The following is a 22,052-nucleotide window of genomic DNA, read 5'->3' as shown; positions in this document are numbered from 1 at the left end:
TCATGCAAGGTTCTTAATGCAAGCACAAGCTAAAGCTTAGCCCAAGAAAAACATGTCCCTGATAGCATGCACAGAAAGGAAGTCAAGAAGCCTCCCAAAAGAAATGTATTTTTACTGGATTCTTCCCCCTCCTTTTGGCTCCACATTTCTAAAAGCCTTAACAACTSTTTCTTTACACAGCAAGGGAWAAAATTTGCTATCAAAYCCTTACTCTTGCCAGTGGTCTAGCTGTTAGCATCTCAGAAATATTTTACCCTCTACAATATAAAATGGGAATTTGCTTCAAAAAGAAATTTTCTGGTAATGGAGTTGCTGTTTTTCTGTTTACAAAGCACACAGCTACATWATATCCTACATAGGGACACAAGTCCTCATAGCATTAGAATGCAAATATTTTCRCAATAATTTGAGTGCAATACTGTGATGTCTCAGCTAGCTAAAAGAGTCAGTAAGCAGGTAAAATACGCAGAGCTGCAATCTAATGAAAAATGAAATCAACACTTCGCTTCATTGAGAGGCTTCTTCATTTAGCCTTCCAAAGCCATGAACAGTGGCTGCGGCTCAAAGAGATGTCAGCTTTGCAAAATTACCTTGAGTTTGATAAGGGCTGTCTCCAGCAACAGCAATTCCACACAACACAAGCAGTGAGGGTGGAATCATCAGTGCTGGTGAGGCTGGCTCCCCTCTGCCATCAGTGGCCCGTGGTGATTTTTTTGCCATTGCATGGTTAAAACAGAAATTGACTCACTGTATCCAAAGCTCAACCCAATACTCTTTCAAAAGGGKCAAGATTCTGACCCACCACCTGACTCTATGATGGGTGCTATGGAGCACCCTATTCTCCCTCTGATACCCAACCCATAATTTAGGAGTCATGGGGAAGAGGACTTTTGGAAAGCGTTCCAAGCCTGAATCACAGGAAAGTCCAWTTCATTTTTCATCTGCTTTGTGCTGCACTGCCACTCAGAGCAGCAGAAAAATACACAGAAGACTCTGACCCCTCCTACATCAACTCTTTGAAAGTGCCTCTTCAAGCTCATCTTAAAAATGAAGCTATGCACTTTTTGCTGTAAGAATTCTCCCAGTAAACAGCACATTTCAACAGGTGTATGTCTGCAGATGTATGCAGCACAAAAACGGCCATGCATCAGTGCCCACCTCAGATGAAACCCTTTCCATTTGGCAAAGACACCCCAAGCAACTCTCCAGTGATTTAAAAGGTCACTGACTGCAAAATGCTGTACTGCCCTAGACTGGCATCGTTGCAACACTTTTACCTGCTGGTGGCAGCTCTGCTTTCTAAGTGGAATGAACTGAAGATACATGGAAACTTAAGATAAATAATCATAATAATACAAAAACAAAGTTAAGCGTAATCTTCTCCCTGCCCAGACCCTCCCCATCCAAAACTCAGTCACCCATTTTGTCAGCACCCCTTCTTCACCATCATTAAAACTTAAAATATTTTTATTTGATAAGAAAAATTATATTATAGTTTTCTTAATAAAAAACAAAATAGAACAAAAAAACTTCTCCAGTCAACAGCAAAGCACAAGACAGTAAGGCTCCTCCTCCCACATCACTGCAGGACATGGTACGAGCACATGCACAGGGCTATGCTTAACAGTGCCTAGAGGGAAACAGCACTTGACACAGAAGGAACCTTCTGGGCAGCTGAAATTTTATGATCCCATCCAGCACTTATTAGGAGGCTGCTTTTCCTTGCCTAGCTCCCCCACACACTTCCTTTCACTATATAAACAAATGCAGCTAGTGTAGCTGCAGGGGAGGAACCGTGGTGCTAGGAGGCATAGAGGAAACAGTGACTGTAGCCACTACTGCAGATACACTGGAGCTTCAATATCTTGAAAACAATTCACTGACTCGGAATGTCAATATTTCTGTCTTTAAAACACAGTCAAACCATTCTTTTGTTTATAACACCAAAAATATGCACGTCCTGTCAAAAATAGCTTATGTCATTATATGTATATACATCTTAGTTCAGCAAAACACTATTTTGGCAATAGATTTTCTTTTATAGTAAGAGCTCTAGCTCCCCTTTCCCTCCCCCATGTGATTGATTTAAAGTTGATATTTTTGCATCTGTTTGGTTTAAAGTATTCACAAGTTAGTTTTGCTGTTGAAGCTAAGCTGCAAGAATTTTCAGGGGCCAACTCTGCTCAAAACAGCACGGCACAGCATTTCATCTGCTCTGCTGTAGGTGGATTTACCTCCCTGAACAGAGGGGAAAGGGGGGTTGTTTTTCTTTTTTGAGCAAAAACAAAAATATAAAATACTCTCTCCTTTGTCCTGGGGAAAGCCAGAACTTCAAACATGCTGTTACATTCACACTGCGACTGAATTAGCTAGGACAGTCAGTCAACAATGCTTTTACCAGATAATGTGGTCAGACACACCAGGTGAATCCTCCCACTGCTGGAGTCAATCAAGTTGCCAATCTCTCCCACAGAGGAGGATTTCTTTTGGACGCCATTTTTTCCAGAGTTTAGCTTGGTTTTCTTTTCAGTTTGTTTCATTTGCCAATCTGATTAATGAAACCTGTTTTCCTTCAAATAGATTTGTCTACATATTTTCAGCACTTAATGCATGAGGAGGGGTGAGGGGAAGCTAGCGCATAGAAGAATACAGTGCCTAATTGGCATAGTTTTTAAATTTTTGTTTTCCTAAAAAAATAGAGATTATATCACTACAGCTAATGATACATGTAAGAGAGCAAGAGCTCCATCATTTTTTTTTCTTTTTTTTCCTCTGGTGTGCAAAAGTAAGCTCCCAAATGTCATCTGATCAAAATGAGTGGTATCAAAAAATGGAAAAGGTGATTACAACAAATTCAGTAAGATAGCACAGACATTTTTCTTTTTTCTTTCTTTTTTTTTTTTAAGTGTTTGAAGTGCTAAAATTTGCAAGAAAACAGGCACTAATTTCATTGTCATCATCATGATCTGGTAAGAGTTAGTGTCCAAAGGAAGCTCAGCCACAAGTAAGGGAGAGGGGAGATACAGAAGGGATAGTGTGCTCAGGGATCTGTGGCATTGATGATCGTTTTATCCGGAGGCGCCCATCCTCTATACCAGCTGCAGTAACCTTCCACCCGCTGGATGCAGGCATAGTGCTTCGCTTGGTATCCCGAGTGGCCGAAGTTGGAGAGCATGTCTGTCCAAATACACTCATTTTTGGAGGTGACAAAGCAGGGCAAATAGTAGCAGGGCCTAATCTGCAATTGCAAAAAGCAATCAGGTAAGGCTACATGGAAAAACAACATTATACAAAATATCTTTTCATCAAAAACAAGGGATCCAAAATTCCTCTCCCTCAAACCTTGCTGGCTAACTCAAAATTCAGCCTCAGCTCAGTGAGCACGTAAGCATGTGCTTAACTTCACATACACAGGTAATTCCAGAGTCAAAAGGGCTTTTCAGGTGCAGAAAAATTGAGCTTGTGCCTTTATTTTTACAAGCCTGGGGCCATGAGCAACCTCTTAGTGCCACTGCCAGGCTGTGAGGTTTTAACTACTCAAAATGTTTACAGAGGAAAAAAGCTGGACTTATCTTGCCAGACCTTCAGTACACAAATTTATTCACCTGCAAAATGATTCTGCAAGGATTCTGAAAGGGTTCCCCAACCCAAATTAACTACAACAAGGCATTAAAAAGGCACAGACACAGCATTTTTATTTGACTGTCTCTTCACTGGTCTCAAAACTAAAGTTGAATTGTTCGGTTTTTCCTGCAAAAACTGCTGTCCTCCATTTCCTTTCCTGGATGTTCACCAACATCATTGGTATGATCAGCCAGAGGAAACAATTCTACGGTTTGAATGTCTTAATGCCACCTAATTAGAGACATGACATACCTTGCATCCACAGCCCAAATGATAACGATGATTCAGTCCTTTACGCTGGGACAGAGTCAGACGATCCCATTTCTCATACCAATTGCATAGGCCAGTGTAAACCTTCCCTTCATACACACGGCCTTGAAAACAGAGACATGGTCACAAGTTAGCACTTCTCAGCTCAATCTCTTTGCTCGTTTCCTGAGACTGCTAATGTTCTCAATATGTTTGGCTTCAGTTACTGCTCAGCAACTGCTTTCTTTTTATTAACTGGCTCAGAAATTGCTGGCCAGCAAGTTTACTGCACTTAGTAAGTTAGGAGCGTTGTACCAGCTATAAGCACCACCAGCAACATGCAGGTGAGTAATACTGTCAAGCTCCTCTCAAGCTTGGCAACTGTCACATGTCTATCTCCTTGCATCTCTCAACAGTCTGCATTACTCCAGCTCATTCCAAAAGATTCCTTCCATTTCTGTCACAGCTGAGTGGCAATCAGTTCCCTGTGAAAGACATGCCAGCTCAGGTATGCACTGATAGCTGTTTACTGTCATAGAGCATATTTGTCACTATATGGCTGAGGAGAAGAGAGATATTTAAGGGAAGAAAGGGAAATCTAAAGCTGAGAGTGAGTCATGAGACTCTCTGCATATTGAAATACCGAATACTGAAATAATGTTGGCCATCACAACACTTGGGAAGCTGCTTATAGAGCTGTCTACACAGCTGTCCATGTCTTGGCAGGTGTGTATGCAGAATGAAAGAAGTTCTGATTATGAAGAAAGAAGTGTCCTTTACCTGTAATCAGATACTGGTACTTGTTGACCTCCAGCTTGACTCCACAAAGACTCTCAGAGGCTTCTGTATAGATGTACTGAACATGTGGCATTATCTGGAAGCCCCTGTACATCTAGAGAGTAAAAATGCTTTGAGTCATCTTAAGAAGACAACTTTTCACTTAGATTATTTAGAATTTAAATTCCTAGACTGTGGTGGTAGGCAGTGAACTTTTAGTGCTTACAAAGGCGAAGGACAAACAGCATTAGCTGGACTCTGAGGGAAGCCTCTCCACTGATATCCGCTGGTAGAGCAGAATTCCCACCTGTAACAAGCTGCTGCAGTTCAACACAGGGACCTCTTTTCCCACTTCTGTTAGTTCCAGTGGCACTAAGTGAGCAAAGTGCTGACATTGCAATGTCTGCCAACATCCTGAACAATTTCTTTTTCCTTTATGGAGCTCATAATGGGGAAAAATTAAATTAGTTCAAGTCTGGAATCTTTTTCCCTCATGTGATTTTAACAACTTCCTCTCATTAAAGGGATTTTTTTTAAAAAAACAATAGCCCAAATTTTCCAATGCCGATGCTGCAAGAGTTGCAAGCTTTCAGTACTAGATTTAAGACTTCAAACCAAATGCCTCCTTTTCAAACACCTAGAATACACAATTCCCACTGACCTCAATTAGGACTTAATGTTTCTCAAAGTAAATGAAAGCAGAAACAGAATTCTACCCCATCTCCTAAAATTAGCCTCGTACTGATGGGTGCCACACAGAAAATATCATGTATATAGAATTCCTCTACTGTCCTCCTTTTTCACAATCTTGCTTAAGTGGAAGCCAGCACACAGTTCAGTTTAATTGAATTTTGAACCCACAGATATTCTGACAGTTCTGGAATCAGAAATTATCGTGTGTCCCTATCTGGCCTGATGTAATTGTTGCATTTTAGGAAAACTCATGCTTGCCTGTTACTAGCACAATGAAGTCTGTGCATAGTGATGAAATAACCACCGTATGTATACACTGGACCCAATAAGATATATTTGATTTTCCTCCAAATTTCATCTTGAAAATTTGGTTACCTTTTCAAAGTACTCTGTCTCTCTCTTTTACCACCAACTGTATGAACAGTAAACGTTTAAAAGTTAAATGAAAACAATAGGCATCAGAGGGAATTACAGTTTCATAGCATTTCTCAGCCTATCCTTTTCTCCAACAGATTTATTGATAAAAAGCACATTCAATTCAACTGCAAATATTGAAGTGAGGTAAAAGAGGGAAAAAACAATCCCAGAGCTATAGATTCTTGCCACATCAACACCTGAGCAGTGCCATTCTCCTTCAGGCTGTATTCTATTTCTCAAAGTCCCCTATTATCCTAGAGTTTGTGTCCCCATTTGTTCATCTTTCACTATTCCCCCTTTCAAAAAAACAAACTATTTTTCCCAAACAGAATTCAGTGCTACTTTTCTGGTGTTAAAGGCATGATTCACTCCTCTATGAAGTCAGTAAACAGATGTCTGTTGATGTAACAGATTTTACACTAGGCTCAGATACTGTCACAGCATTTCTTTAAAAAAAAACAAATAAAAAACTACTACCAATTTTCCTGTGCTCAGAGGTAAAATCACCTTCTGGACACCCACTAGTCTTCTCTTCTGTATTTGTATTACCCCAATCAGCATAATATTCTAACAGTTCACAATTCAGTAACAACACTATTATGTATAGGAAGACATTCTAAAGGGTATTTTCCAACCTTCCCCCTAAGCCTGGCAAATATGCAAGGAAAGCATTTTTAAAAATTAATCATATAATATCAACAAAAGTTACAGGACCATGTTTGGGACATACCCGTGTGTCCTTCAGTGAGCACACAAGTCTTGCACTAAATATGGAACAAATGAACCTTGCCCCATCTCGGCTTTATCCCTGCAATTTTGTTGGTATGGGATGATCTACTCAGATTTTCCAATTATGCTCAAGTTAGCTGGAGATCTAGGTTCTGGCACAGGCATCCTGTGTGCCCTTGGATGAGTAATTTAGCCTTCAGTATAATTTGGTTCCTCATCTGTAGAGCAGCTTTGTCTTCCTTCACAAGGGTACTGTGAGGATATGCACATGTAATAAAGATCATGTGTTCAGATCTCATTTTATTGGGCACCAAGCAAGAAGCTAAGGTAACAGCACCTAAGTGTGTAACGGTAGGTAAGATAATAGCTGGGGATGTCCAGCCTCTCCAGCCAGTGCATTATGCATACCGCAGAGAGCTGTACGCTGTGTGTGCGCAGTACATGTGGTCTGTTCATTCCTCGTGCTAAAATATCCAGATAGTGTGGACTAATTACATATATGCCATAAAGCACATGCATGCTTTGAGCCCATTCTGCCCCTGTGCAGAAAGTTGAATCATCCTTCTGAGGAGGCACTCGGGCCCTTCCTGCAGGCCCCTTGCAGTCATGAGTCCTTGCATCTTCTACAACATTAGGGTCAACATGATTGCCTCTGAAGTAACTAGGGATACCTGAATGGGGGTCTGGTTCTCGACCCTGTGTCTAATTTCCTGTTCACATTATCATCAGGAACAGCACTGCCAGGGCTGCAGAAGGAAGCATGCTCAGGCTCTCAAGAAGTACTTCAGCTTACCCCTCTATGATTCTCAGCAATGCTAGCAAACATCTTGCTAACTTACCCAGTGGGTGGGGGGGACAGGGCCTACCTCATCCTATCTGACTAAAGAAAAGTCACCATGTCCTTGGTCCTCAGGGGAGGAAAAAGAAAATAGGATAAGGGGGAATCTTCTACAGATGCCCCCTTTCAAAAAAAACAAAACTACACCCTAAGCATTATTTTTGGATACACAAAATATCCTGGAAGTGCTATTAGACCAGCCATAAGAAAACCAGCCATAAAGCTAGCCTCTCTCCTAACTGCTACCCTGGGAGTCCTCCTGTTACCACAGATGGGTATTTTAGGAAACGTAATGACAGGAAACAAAGCATTAGCAAGCATCACATGGTGGTGCCGGCTAGTGCTCCTCCATTTCTGGCTGTGTCAGCATTCCCCTTAGCAGCCCCCATACTGCCTCAGAAATGTGCATGCAAATCCTGTGGTGGTTCTTGCTGCATGATTAACTTCACCCTGTGATATGATGTTCCTCCCTCCTTCCCCCTCATGTGAGGTCACACTAGATACCAAGGCCTGGAATCATCTTGCCTAACTTCAGTTGCCTAAAGTTTAGGTACTTCTTATATATTAGGCTCCCTCTCCAGTCAAATGCCAAAGACTGGCACCTCCAGAACTATTCAGTCCACCCTAAAGCAGCTGTCTACACCTGGTAGGCTTAATCACACTTTGGTGGTGCCTGTCTCTCTCCATTGACAATCAAGAGAGCAGGAAAGGCTAGACACTTCATTTTAGGCTGCCTAAAATTAAATGAAATTAAACCCTCTCCCCTTCTTTCCTCTTCTGACTATCACGTTTCTCCCTTTTAACTCCTTTTACAGATTAGCAGCAAACTGAAGAAAGCCTCTTGGCTTCTGGCAGCCTGTGCTGAGTGCTGCCACGATCAACTGACATGGGACTGAGCATGCACATAGAGTAGTAATATCCTATCTCCTTGTTTCATTTGCAGTTTCCTGAAATAGCTTTGGGCCATTCTCAGAATATACTGCAGCACCACAGAACATGCAGAGGTTAGATCAGACCTGTGCAGAATTCTGACACATGATCTTAAAATATTCTTGAAGTATTTGAGAAAGCAATGGGAGGAGGTAGGGGGTGCTTGAAAAAGCACAAGGCCTTTTCAAACAGAATACCTAAACACTAGAAAGCCTGGCACTGTTGTATGCCTGGGGTCTGACCTTGTGCTCTAATCCAGGCCCCAAGCTGGTTTAGCTGTGAAATTCAGCAATGAATTCAAGAATATTAGGGAGAAGGAAAGAACCAGCCACAGCAAACTTAGGAAAATCATGAAAGAAATACAAGGATAGCTCGTTGCCTTTTAAGCCTCTCAATGCTTCTCACAGGCAATTCAGCAAGAGTAAATGGAGTAAACGGCTTGTCTATTTTTCATCTGCAGGTGCAGGCAGGTTTATAGCTGGCCAAAAAACACTGTCATGTTAGTTTTATCTTCAGTGTTGTTCCCATGCAGCTGTGCAGAGCCATAGGCCTCCTTAGTTTTCTTTTCAGCAGGAGGACAGTCAGCTTTCATTGGGATGAGCAAGGGAAAGATTTGCTGCATCACTCTCTGCTCCCTCACTGCATGGAGCTGAATCCCTCTTTATCCTGAACTCTCTTAGCTCAGCAGAAAGACAGCAGGGTTTCAGAGAAGATACTTGGTTTGTTTGTTTATCAAGAACTATGTCCTCAGGACATTCCAGTTCAACTGAGCACTTTGACTGGTTCAGGCTCCTTCCTGCCAAAGGTCGCAGGTAAATGCACAATGCAACATCCCACCAGCCAACCATTTATGCAGCAGGGCATAACATGCCAATAGAGGCACTTTGGCCAGCTCATGATCTCCCCTTTAAAATCTCTCTTGCTTTTGTTGCTCATGTTGTTTCCTAACAAAATGCTGTGGATCTGCTCCTGCAAAAAGGCAATTGTTTTCCTGTGGTCTTGGCATGGGGATGCTGCAGATTAATGCGGTGTCTGCTGTAAACACCCTGGACCTGTGCTGCAGAACAACTCAATGAAAATAGAGTCAGGACAGGCTCAGACGTCTTAGGTAGAGATTGACATGAGGGTGTCTTTTGGCAGTAGGGTGGCTATTGCTCCACTCGACATACTCCTTTCGCCTGGGCTTGCACTCCTCCCTGTGCCAGCAGACACACAGAAGCCTTTTTCACTCCCATCAGGGACATTGCTACAAGCTCTTGGGTCAGAGGAGGAATGCTTAATGCTATTCCAGAGTTCTCCAGTACTGAGGCTCACTGAGGCTGGCTGGCTGAATCATTACCAGAGTGCTCGTTTCACCCTCTGAAAATTTCTCAGGTTCACAGGAACCTCAGTACATCTTTCAGGGGTCAACTCCATTATACAACATTGGGCCACCTTTCTTGTTCTGGCACTGGAACATGAACCACCAGGGCTGAATTCTGAGGAGCTATAACCTCCATTAGTGCTATACCACTATCTTGCGACAGTCTACATAGTCTTCTGGGAAATCAGCACTTGAAGGCTGTCACACAATTGCTGAGACATACTTGTTTCCCCTCCCTTATTTGCATGCTTTGCTGTCAGGTATCTTAGTGAGTGTCATCTCATTTTCAGATGGCTGCACAAGTGCTGTGCTGACCTTGTTCCTCAGGACAAGAGGGGCAGAAATCAGCTGCTCTTACTGGGTCTGGAGAAGAAGTTATTATGTTCACACTCCTGCACAGCAGGTGCTTTATATCTGAAATTTCAGTGCTCATGCAGAGGAGTAATGAAATGTAACAAAGTGTAATTTGTTTCGGAACTACTGTCATTCTAGATCACCATTGCACCCTTTAGTGGCCGTACACACAGGCAAATGTTATAACTCAAGCATTGAACTCTTGGAACAGCATAAAGAAGTGTTGGGGTCCTGGGCAGAGGGAGACAAAGGGAGAAACAGAAGAGCTGATGAAGCCACTGCAGCACGTGGATGCTAAGTAGCTTTGTGAAGTGAGGTACACTGGCTGAGCTGCAGGGTGACAAAGCTGGACCAGAAGAGCATAGCGTGCTGCAAGCCTGATGAGGCCGGGGACAGCTGGTAAAAAAAGGGAGTGGCAGCATTGTCTCACCCCGCCACCAAAACCAGTTGCCTCTTTTACAAATAAAAGTTGGCCAACACATATATATTTCCTTTTTAAGCAAAAAAACATATTTTTAAAGATTAAGGAAACTAATAACCCCAGCAACTCGTGCCCTCTTATGCAAAGTGCAAGCATTCCACTCTAGTGGAAGAGTCACGCTAAAACCAGATTTGGCTATGTGTGCAGTTTTGTGATAGCTTATGAAACAGTCTTCACGTCTCTTCTTCAGAGCTTTGTTGCTTAGCTATAAACTGCCTTATAAAGAGAGTTACTGTTATGAGGCAGGCAAGTGACTGTTTTTTCTGAACCTTTAGTTTGTCTAATATGTTTCAGATTTCTGCAATCTTTGCCAAGCTTTTCCACTCCCCCCTACCTTTTTTTTTTTAAAAAGACACAAACCAGTCTTATGACTGGAATAGCGTAGCCAAAAAAAACAACTAGGGCTGATTTTTAACATTACATAACAGTGAGTTAAAAAAATAAAATAAAAAAGTAAGAAAAAGTCCAAAGCAACAGATTGAGCACAATCTGTGTAGCAAAGAATTAGGGCTCTGGAGGGAGGAACTAGAGAAACCAAGGGACTGGTATATGAGATGCACTTCTTTTCACCTCCGAGTCAACAGTTTACAGTTCTTCCAAGCTGATGGCATCTGATAGTTACAGTGTTTGCATTAGCTGCTGGATAGTCTTTATATATAGACTTCACTGTAACAATTTCATTTGTTCTGTGTGTGGAAAAAATGCTATCATTCTAACTGGTGGTCACAAAGAACACAAGGAAAGAAGAGAGATGAAAAAGCCCATTCCCACATCTTGAACTTAATGAAAGTATTGCATGGAAAGGCTTGCATTTCCACAGTCTAACACTGTGTATGTTGAACACAAACAGGACTCTGGCATCCAGAGGGGCCCATCTGGCATCTTCCACCACCAGAAATGTGAAAAATAAAGCAAGAATTCAGGTATTCAGCACTGTATATCAAGCATGGCCTCTTCTTGCTCCTTTCCCCTCTCAAGGAAAATTTCTGTCAATTGCTGGCCACCCTCCATTCTGACTGACCAAAAGAAAAGTTGCAGTGTTGTTATTTTTAAGATGCAGCCTCTGTTGGTTACTACACATTAATTAGAATCATTATCATATCTACAAGCCAATGTGAAATGCCTGCAAACATACCTTCATCTGCTTGACAGTGTATCTCATCGTCCCAAATGGTCCATCTTTCATGAGCTTCTTCCCCACAACTTTAGCTCGGATCACTGTCATAAGAGAGGAAAAACACAAGAAATTATATACAACTTTACAGTTGGATATAGCCCACCAGGTCTCCCAGTCTCACAGATTTAGGCTATACCCTCCACTTCAAAAAAGCCACTTGGACGAATTATTCTGTAAAATAAAACAAAACTCCATGCCAACCATCCTCCAGATTTATTCTAAACCCCACACACAGTCAAGGCATGAGAAAAACACGATGCCAAAGAAAGTATTTATTTAGAAGAAATCTAGTTTTTCATAAAGAGCAAGAACAAGCACTACTTGTGTCAAAGTCTCACAGAAATCCATAAAACAGACTATAGCTAGGATCAAGACAGGTTAAAGTCTTTGCACCAAACCGATGAAGTTCATATTCTTTCATCTTGAACATCCTTCAGTACAGTGAGATTTAACAAGTAACTACTTTTAAATTGTACTGTGAGTGCCTCATGCAGATTCTGTTTCCCAATAGCCACGACAACCCAGCCCAATGGAATGTCCCACATCCAGGGACTTCATTACAGCTGCCACCTTTGAGTGCAACAAAACTCCCAGTCCCCTTGAACAAATGGCTACTATGCACAAACACATCATTCATCAACCAGCAAGTCCAGAGTGAAACCAGCCAGAGCAGTCAGAAACCACCATCAGAACTCAAGTGTACTGCATTTTATTTGTTCGTGGATGCTCAGGAGCAGAGAGGGAGCGAGAGATAGCATGTGTGCAAACACACACAGAATCTAGCCAGACACACTCCACTGCATCACATATGCACCACAGCAATGCCAACTGAGCCTCATCTACCACAAATGAGGATTTGCAGGTCCCTCAAATGGATCTAGCAGGTAGTTTACAGTCATTGCTTAATGAACAGGTCTCCTGCTCTTATATTTTTGGGGCATTGCACAAAACACTACTGTTGTATCTATCCTCTTCTTTGAAAAAGGTCTGCAATCACCTTCTTAGCAGGAGAGCAAAGCTTAGGGACAGCGCAGGAATTGTTTTTCTAAAGCTTTCTCCCCTAGAACAATTGAAGCATGTTATGCAAGCACCAAAAGTGGCTTAATCTTCACAGGGGCTGCAGAAAATGAGACTTGAGAGGACCAATCCTTGGAGAAGTAGGAATCATTGGTAGAAAATGCTGTACCCTAAAAATAACTTGTACAAAGAGGGAAAAAAAAACAAAAACAAAACAAAAAACTCAAACTTCCATCAGCCAAGAGAAACATCAAAACTACAATATGACCACTTAAACCTTACCTAAAATCTTATATGATCATTAGGCTTCTCATTATGGAATCCATGAAAATTATTCCAGTAGTACATAAACCAAAGGATGCAACATATTCGTAACATGATTGATGATGTAAAACCATAACATATAAATCCCCCCAAAAGTAATTTTTTTGCATGAAAGTGTCAGATAGTTTTACATATAACTCGTACATGCACAACGCCATTGTAGTCAGTGCTGATTTATATTCACTGAAGATCTGGCCCAAAGTTTCCAGACTTCTGAAATCCAGCAACTAAAAAGGACCACATAAACTTTTTCCTCTGAGCTTTATTAAGGTCCTGATCATAACTCCCTACACAGAAAAGGGGTACTCCTTTCACAGAAACTTTTTGCAGCATTTTATCTGCATTTTGTTTAACATATCACATTCATGCCTCACAGGAAGCACTTCATTAAAAACCAGGGAGGCAAGGAGTGAGAAAGAGGTGGAAGATACTCCTTTACAAGCAGAAAAACCCAACAAGTTATCATTTGCATTAAAGTAGTACCTAAGAGCAGCAGCAAAGTTCAGAGATCCATTTGACTAGCTGTATAAGACATTAAACAAGGACCTTGTTGCTTGTTAACTCATTTAGGTTTGAAACAGATAAAAGCCTACTGGAAGAAATGGAAAAAAGAGGAGGGTAAGTTTTGTTTGCTGCCTAGACCAAAATAATGAGGCGAACAGGTTGTCCCTACTGACCTAAATGGCACTTCCTGAAGGATCTGGAGAACAGATTTAAAGGAAGAGACAGTCCTGGTTATACAGACCAGTTCCCGGAACCTGTTCCATGAGGCTGGTGTGGAATGAAGACAAGCTCACCCTGCTCTGATTTAAATCCTGTGCTTCAGCCAGAATTCTCAAATAAATTTTAAAATAGGTAAGACAGTCCTTCTGGCTTTGATTCAAACGACCAACAAAACCTTTGTTCATTGATTGTCAAACATTTGTTCTTATTTTTTTTCCAAACATCTATTACCCAATGGCACCAAAAGCATATGCATTTGTACAGTTTTATTTATTCTGCTATTTAGTAAATCCAGGTCTGAACAATTTGTTATGTTCTTCAAAATTTATTAGCTACAGTGAAGCACTGTCCTTGAGGACTGCAAATATCTTTAAAAAACTAGGTTACTAGGTCCTTCTATTTTTTGGGTCTCCCCACCACCACCAGTGAAACCATAAAAAACAGAGCGCCTAAAAGTCAATGAGAACACAATTTCTTTAAGGCTTTCTGAATTCCAGGGCACTTCACTGATAATGGAGTCTATAATAAAAGGGTGTCAAAGGTCTTATCTTCATCTGTTGCATATCTGATATACTAAAATTGAAAAACTGGTGTTTGCCTAACAAGACTGAAATCAATCATGAAATAGTGTATCGTATTGATAATGATAAAGAAATATGCTAAAAGGGGATACTGCAAAATGCTACTGTTTCCAAACCAGTAACATGATTAGCGTTAAAGATGACAGGCACATTTCCATTTGCTGGGAATGTAATTGAAAACCCTTTTTCTTCATTTACTTCACTGCTAGCTCAGCAACTCTTTAACTTCTAGTTAAAGTAGCACAACAACTTCATGAAGAAACCAACTTTGATTTATGGACTAAAATCAACAGCTTCACCACAAGACCAAATATTCAAAACGTGTATCTTCATTAGCACATGACAGCATCCCATTTTCAACTAACACTATGCTTGTGAGCAGGTGGAAGGATCTGTGACTGGTCCAAGGAAATCCCTGTCTCTTTAGATTATTACTTCCCAGCAGAGTCAAAGAGCCACCATCTGAGCAAATTCACTTGGTGAAAACCATAAAAATCCTTAGTTAAGGCTGCTGCTTTAGCCCTTTTGTAAATGGGTTGAGTCCTCCATAACCCAGACATGAGAGCCTCTATCACCCAAATGGTGACCTTTCCAGATAAGGTCCTTCCTTTCAGCTGCAGCCTAGAACCAACAAGCCTGGAACCAGCAAAGAACCTACCCTGCCTCATTTCTCCCACATTACAGGAGAAATCAAGCAGTTGGCCAAGGAGCAAAGGGCCCTCCAACTTAAGTCTAACCCTATATTCTGTGAGGCTAAATCCCCATTCCCTGGGCATCAGACTCGTCTGGGTAACTGGAGAGAAACAGTGGATGGAAGGGACCACTTAGATGCTGCTCTTGCTCATCCAGCTTTATCACCCTAAGCCTCCATGAGAGGAGATGGTAAGCAGAGATCCAAGCTGCAGATCTGTAGCCACATGCTTCCCCAGTTCCTATCTTTGTTCCTTCAAACTGCTGCTCACCAGTTTTACTGCTATGCAGCTCTTCACACCTGGTCAGAAGGTAAAGAACATTGATCCTAACTGAGCGAGGACCACGCATACTTCCCAAAGGACTTTTTCATCCTCTGCAAAGCATCAGAAATTTATGATATTTCTGCTGCAAATTCAGTCCCTGTTAGGTTAGAGAAGCCTTTTTACTTCTGGGGACATCTACTCTATGAGCAGAATGAGGCAAAAGGTGCTGTAACTGCTCCCCCTGAACTCCTTCCTTTTCCCTGAAGCTCTGTTACAGTCCTGCTATTAGTGATGGGAAACTTTATCCCACACAAGTGGTCACCAAAATAGCTGCATGTTTTTAAACCACAATTCCTTTGAAGCACTGCCTATAAAAATACTCTGAGATGAATGCTTCTCAGTACTTTGGGGTTTCAGGTTGGGTCACTTTGTGAGATCGGAGCAGCTGGCAAGGTCTCATGAGTGATTTCTAATTATTTACAAAAAGTTAAATTAGATGAGGATATAAATCTTTAGTAAGATAAGCATGGCAGTTATACCATGATTCAAAGAAGAGAAACCTTATGGGCTGCTTCTCAAAATTTGATATGATTAAAAAAATGAGGGGGAGAACAGAGAGAAAGAAAACCAGATACAAAAATATTTAGTTGATGTTCTAAAAAAATTGTTAAAAAAATAACAACCTGCTGTGTTTGAGGATTCAGGGAATACATCCAATAATAAATGACACAAATGGCTAATGTATTTATTTCTTTTCCCTTACCTTTTTTGTTTTGTTTTTAAATGTAAGCTAGCTTAGTGCTTAGGAAAACAGAGGTGATGGCTCAGAGTAGTCCAAGACTAGTGCAGTACAAGCAGCTAATGGTTTCTATTTCATTGGCCTCTCTAGCATGGTACAAACTGTCTACCTGTGCACGCACACACACAAACACACACACAAAATCACTTACATCTTTTTTCCAAGTAATATTGGATGCAGTCTTGCAAAGGCAAACAAGTCATAACAGGCATAGGAGAAAAAGGCCCTAGATGCGCTTTTACTTGCCTAGATGCGCACGCATCCAGCTCCAGCCAAGTGCTCCTTAACTTTATCTCCTATGCTATGGCCATTTTCTCAAGGGTTCACAGGAAGAATAGGTCTGAAGGTAAGATATGAGGCAGCAGACAGCATTTGCTTTACAATTCAGATTGCAGAGGGCATTCTTTTCATGAAGGATAGAGTGGACAAACAGACAAAGACAAATGTGAGGGAAGTGAACATGTGTGAAATTAAAATAAACTTTATTTGCCAAGCTGAGGAGGCAATATGATGGAAGGACTTGTAACTAGCATGTCACTTCAGCCATGCATATATATACCAGCTAAACAGCACACATTTGGTAGCTGATTTCCCCAAAGGCATCAACTGTCTTAGCTCATTCAAGTCTGTGTCCTTTATTGGGGTCAGCCACTAGATGGTGACACTATCACAAAACTCATGTTACCTTAAGTTAGAGGGCAGTGGTACATGTACAAGCTAACTCCGAATACCACAAATCCTAGTTAAAAGACCAACTGCACCATTACAGCCAGATGCTTTCAAGTATGTGGGCTGACTGTCAACAATAAGCAGCATTTTTAAGTTGAGGCACACACCCTTTAGAGACCAGGCTTTGCATCAAACCCATTTCCTTTGCGACCAATGATCATGAAAAGGTCAGGAAAATAGTGAATGCTATGCTTTTCAATTGTGTTTCAAGGATTTCTTTTCTCAGTGTACAGTATGAGTGTTCTTAAGTGAGAGGTTTGGTTGAGATGCACTACCATTTCATTTAAATAAATGAAGGATGTAGAGGATTTGTGTTGCTTACTAATGGAGACATAGGGGACAAATTATTTTCCCAGTCATCATGAAGAACATTACAATGCCAAGCAATCAAGGTGCAAAGTAAGTGCAAAGAAAGATCTAAGGCTAAGAGGGGAGCAGTCTGCAAGAAATGCCACTTAAGGCAAAGTGAGAAAACAGGTTAGCATCATAGTTAGAGATCAGGAATTAGCTTTGAGAGGTGATGTGCACATGCACCCAGGCATGTACCCACACACCCACCTTCTTGGCAGTAGGAGTCCTGAAAGAAGGGATAGCTGTGTGGGAAGTCCATTCTTTGACCCCCAAAGGCAGCTAGGCAAAACAAAATGCATGGGGAGCAACAGTGTGACCAGGAGGCTAAAGAAAGGCTTCCTCCATCCTGAGGCCATGCATTACATCAGCAGCTGGACAGAGGGTGCCCTGGCCAACAAAAACTATCCCCAACAGAATGGGGCACTTGGAAATGCTGCCTTAACACTAAACTCGGGACATGCCAAGGAGCAGGGCTGTCATTCTACTCCTCCTGAAGGATCATATAAGAGCAAGAGTTATTCCAAGAACAAAGATTATTCCAAAAGCAATTTCCTGAGGATCTTTTACCAAGTTTACTAGCAGCAATCCCATTTAGCCTGTCTCACAAGAGCTCCTTCCTATACTGGTGCATTATGCATTATACATTATGCAGGGCTAAGGCAACTGGTAAGCCTAAGTCTCTTGAGCACAACTGAGGTATTAGTTTATTCTGGCATTTATGGGGACCTCTCCAGAATGGGTCAAGATGGGATGATTTACACACAGATTTTCTGCTGTTAAGGAAATGCTGAAGGTCCTGCTTAAAAGACAGAATTGCTCTGTGTGTCTCGTTCTGCCTCTCATGAACTGCATTACCATCCCCACTCTTCCAGCTGATTTGTTAGCAACTATTAACCAACACTCCTGGCTTCCCTAACAGTAAATGACCATAGCTAAAGTGGACTGTGACCTTTGGACATGGAGTCTGGCCTAGTTGTATGCAACCTCTTGGGAAGCTCTATTAAACTGTGTGGCAGCTGTATGCTTACATGAGAAGCAAGAGGGTGTTGAGGGCTTTCTTTGGAAGGGGGACAAGAAAACCTCTCACGATTTCCTCTACTTCCACAGCAAAGTAGAATGGAGAAGAAAATGCTGGGAACAGGATGGCATCCACAAAGCGCAGAAAAAACAGATACAAGTCTCTAGCTGATTTGATAATCTATCTATGATCTATCTGTCTGTACTGGAAGTTATCTCCTCCTATATAACCAAAATAGGTCTTTTACAGATTAGAATACTGAATTTGAGGGCTTCTTGCAGAGAAGGAGAGGGCTGAAAAAATGTAAGTAGAGGAGCTTTCTCTTCCCTTGCTCCATCACTACCTCTAGCCAAAGCCACAAGAGTGAAGCAAACCTCTTTTGTTTTGTCTTGGAAGAAGACAACACCAGCAGAGCTGCTACAAAGCATCACCAGAGAACCGCATCGAGAAAGTAAGAAAGGTAGTGAAGTAAGAGGTTCCCTGCTGGCTACCTTTCTCTCATACTCCTCATCAACAAACTAGCTCCCATTAGCTTACTGAACTGGTCGTCCAAACCTTGATCTTTTGCTTTTTCAAAGCACTCTGAGGAATGCTGAGTAAGGAACAGCAGCCTCTTGATACCAGTCACCTCTACTCATCAGACAGTTGCAACATAAATACCACATTAGAAAGAATTTGTATGTACTTGTCAAGTAACTCCCAAGCTTGTTGGAACATTCTGACTAACCTAAAAGTCTAAATAAAAACAGGACAGCAAAACACCAGATCACTTTCCTTCCCATTTTTAAAACAGAACTAAGACATTCACTTTTGGACTTCTTCCTATAGGTCTAAAAACTTTGCCTCTCTGCAGCACTGCAAGGCTGTTTGAAGGCCACCCAGAAAAGTAGAAGGCAATTAAATGGCTTCACCCAAGCTTCAGCACTGTTTGAACCAACTAATCACAACTGCAGCTGCTAAATATTAACCAGGTTTCCCGTCAGGGTGGCCTTTTAGGCTGCAGATTTCCCCATCTCTGAGAGTCTGTTTCCTTGAGATGCTATAGTGCCTTGATTTCCAACACTGGAAAAGATACAGAAGTGATATAACTATTCCAAATAAGCTTGTGGTTGCATCAGACCTCTCATCACCTCAGAAAATTATAAATTGCCCCAGAAGGGCTTTACCTCCTTCAGAGAAAGTTAGTCCTCCCAACAAGACCAGGAATTAAAGATGAAAGGCTGCATAAAACAAGCACAACTGGGGTTATGCTTTGCATCTCTCATGTAGCTTACTAACTAGATACAATCACACTGTGCATCTCACCCTATGGAAGCCCAAGTGGTGTTTCCTTCAAAATACACTGGAATCAAAGAGAAAGAAGATGCCTCTCTTAGATGAGAGACTGCAAATTCTCTTTTAGACATTTCATTTAGGTTCCTATATGCAATTTGGTTGAAGACTCTTCAGCTGCCCAGCACTGTCCCTGCATCTAACTCCTGATGGTATCTTAGCTCCCTTGCTTTTCCATCATACACAGATAGTCTGTTGGAGGGTGGCTGGACGACAGAAAGGAGGAGGAAGAAAGGAGGGATTTAAAATCCATTTATATCCATTTACAAGCAGAATCTTTAAGATCTGAGTGTAGATGGTATGTTTCGTGCCAAGAAAGACTAGCTTCAGGAAACACCTTGTGATAAACACAGAGAAAAAGCCTCTGAAAAAAACACAAGACACTAGCTATTTCACCTACTGAATGGTTCTGAACTCAGGGAAGCCAGGCAGGACCACAAGATTTGCTGGGAAAGGCACACAGTGTAGCTAGTTGAGTCATAAGAGTTCCACACATTGCTAAGTTAGATTCACAACTGGTGTCAACAAAACACTCTAGGCTGTCTATGGATATAATGTAACCAGAGATGCTGCAGAATAAGCACGCCTGCAGTTCGGAGAAACATTCATCAAAACAAAAAAGCACTGAAGACAATCCTGCAAACTAGCTATTTCTCTGTCTCCTTTTTGGCAGGCTTTTTGTACTTTCCACCTGTAGATTTTTTGACCTAGTCACTAAAGGGTGAAGGTTAGAGGCAAAAGGCAGTAGGCAAGTATCAGAGTAAAGGAATGAATGAAAATGATGCGAGTGGAGGGAGTAGAGGTGACTGCATCATGACTGGAGCACAATAGAGAGGCACCTTGCACCTCTCTCCAAGGGACGTTTCCAACAGAGTGCATTTTACTTTATTTTGTGCCACTGACAATTTCCAAAGAAAGAACTGCTTTCAACCAAGGTTAGCAGTGTTGGAAAGATGGTTGTCAAAACCAACATGCAAAAGCATGTCTGGAGCCAACTTACAACAGTGGATAAAAATAACAAGCATGTGACTCAAAGCTGGTCAGGCAATGCTCAACTCAAAATAGCTTTTCCACTTTCTTTTGGTCTAAGTAACATTTGGGAAGTAAGATTTAACTCAATCCTCACTTGTAGATCAGGTACTTCTAGACATGGTACATGCAGGATGAGGGAAAGCCAGGCCGAGACAGATAAAGCTTCTTTTTCTCATAGCTCTTTGGAATTGTTCGAAGGAGCCACAGGTCTAAGTGTTCCACTTGGAGAATATGGCATAACTGAGGTGAGACCAATTAGGGGCAAATGGAAACCATATGCAATTTTAATGAAACAAGGAGCTGGTGTGCATGGCTTACTGCTGCAGGAACATTTACTGCCTGAAAGGAATGTGCATCTGGCATTGATCGTTTCCCAACCCATCAAGTGAACAGTAACATGGAAAGCAAATTGTAGCATATAAAAAGAGATGACTTGCCTAAAGAAGTGCAGTTAGGAAAGCAGCCTTTGCAAAAAGAAAATATCTCCTTTGCCTGTGATTTAAGGATATGGCTGCAAGTGAGGCTGATCTTGCAATTCAACAGATCATGGCCAGGAGAATGAACTACAAGAGAAAGTGGTACAGCAACGAAAATGGAGTGGTAATTTAAGGAACCTATGATCACAGAAACCCCATACTGACTCACATGGAACAGACTCTTACTCCCACAGGATCACAGGCTCTGCTTAAAGAATAATATACTGTTGATTTTAAGCAAGATTAATATACAGTCTTCAAATGGTATGTCTTGCTGCAAGCATTTGAATGACATTGCTTTCACTTGTACATCAAAATGGATAGGCAGTGAGGAGATTGGAAGCTAAACGGGCACTGTGGATGCACTTTTTTTTGTTTTTTTCTTTTTGACTGCAAGTTTCCTAAGAAGTTGCAATTCTTCTAGGAAAGAGAAGTCCTTCGCCTGCAAAGCTGTAGATAAGCTACTCTGTTGGGATGTGGTTGTTCCTTTTGTAAGCTGTTCCCTTGCAGTTTGATATCTGGTTCTCAGTACAAAACCACTATCTTCACCAAGCAGCCAAGAGACTGCTTGCAGACATCACAGGAAGACAAGAGGGAGAAAAAGATGCTCTGATCCAGTACTCAACCATATATATGGTGAAGACCCAAGGTTTGAACGTGGTGGATGCTACTTCACATTTCACATAACAGAAAGAGATATCTAAAGCCAGATAAGCAGAACTGGCACATCTTCGCTCCTTAATACTAAATCTCCTTTCTAGAGCTAGCAAGCATAACAAATCCATCACTGTATTTTTCAGAGATGCCATAGAAAATTCTCGAGCCAAATCTGCATATTTATTAGTCTTTCTTAACCCACAGTGCAATCCATAAGCACACTGGGAGCTAACATCCAAATGGACAAGGAGGAGGAAGAGGGAGGGCCCTGCTAAAGAGAACATCTGAAAGCAGTTTTCTTCTGAGCAGAAGAAACAGGGCAGCTCTGACAACCAATGTAAACCTTTGAAAAAGGGAGAATCGAAAGCCACAGGCTTGGACACTCCCTGCCTCAGCAATTTACTTCAGAGGACTCTTCTTTCTTC

The 22,052-nt window shown here is 41.6% G+C and overlaps 2 protein-coding genes across 2 annotated transcripts in view; one reads left to right on the top strand and one right to left on the bottom strand.

Moving 5' to 3' along the window:
• The window catches only part of SYN3 (synapsin III), a gene marked incomplete at its 3' end in the record, with an annotated part of 150,809 nt that overhangs the window by 52,880 nt on the left and 75,877 nt on the right, over positions 1-22,052 (top strand). The window lies entirely within an intron of this gene.
• TIMP3 (TIMP metallopeptidase inhibitor 3) overlaps positions 709-22,052 on the bottom strand; it is a 39,142-nt gene continuing 17,798 nt past the window's right edge. The window contains exons 2-5 of the mRNA XM_026074589.1: positions 11,591-11,673; positions 4,654-4,765; positions 3,877-3,998; positions 709-3,238 (exon numbers count right to left, since the gene is read on the bottom strand). Of these exons, the coding sequence (XP_025930374.1) occupies positions 3,041-3,238; positions 3,877-3,998; positions 4,654-4,765; positions 11,591-11,673 (515 nt within the window). The 3' untranslated portion in view covers positions 709-3,040. The remainder of the gene's footprint in view (positions 3,239-3,876; positions 3,999-4,653; positions 4,766-11,590; positions 11,674-22,052) is intronic.

The sequence above is a fragment of the Apteryx rowi genome, unplaced genomic scaffold, assembly GCF_003343035.1.
Source record: "Apteryx rowi isolate R43461 unplaced genomic scaffold, aptRow1 scaffold_390, whole genome shotgun sequence".
Classification (NCBI taxonomy): Eukaryota; Metazoa; Chordata; class Aves; order Apterygiformes; family Apterygidae; genus Apteryx; species Apteryx rowi.
The sequence above is the reverse complement of the archived record's forward strand: the minus strand, read 5'-3'. Positions and strand labels throughout refer to the sequence as shown.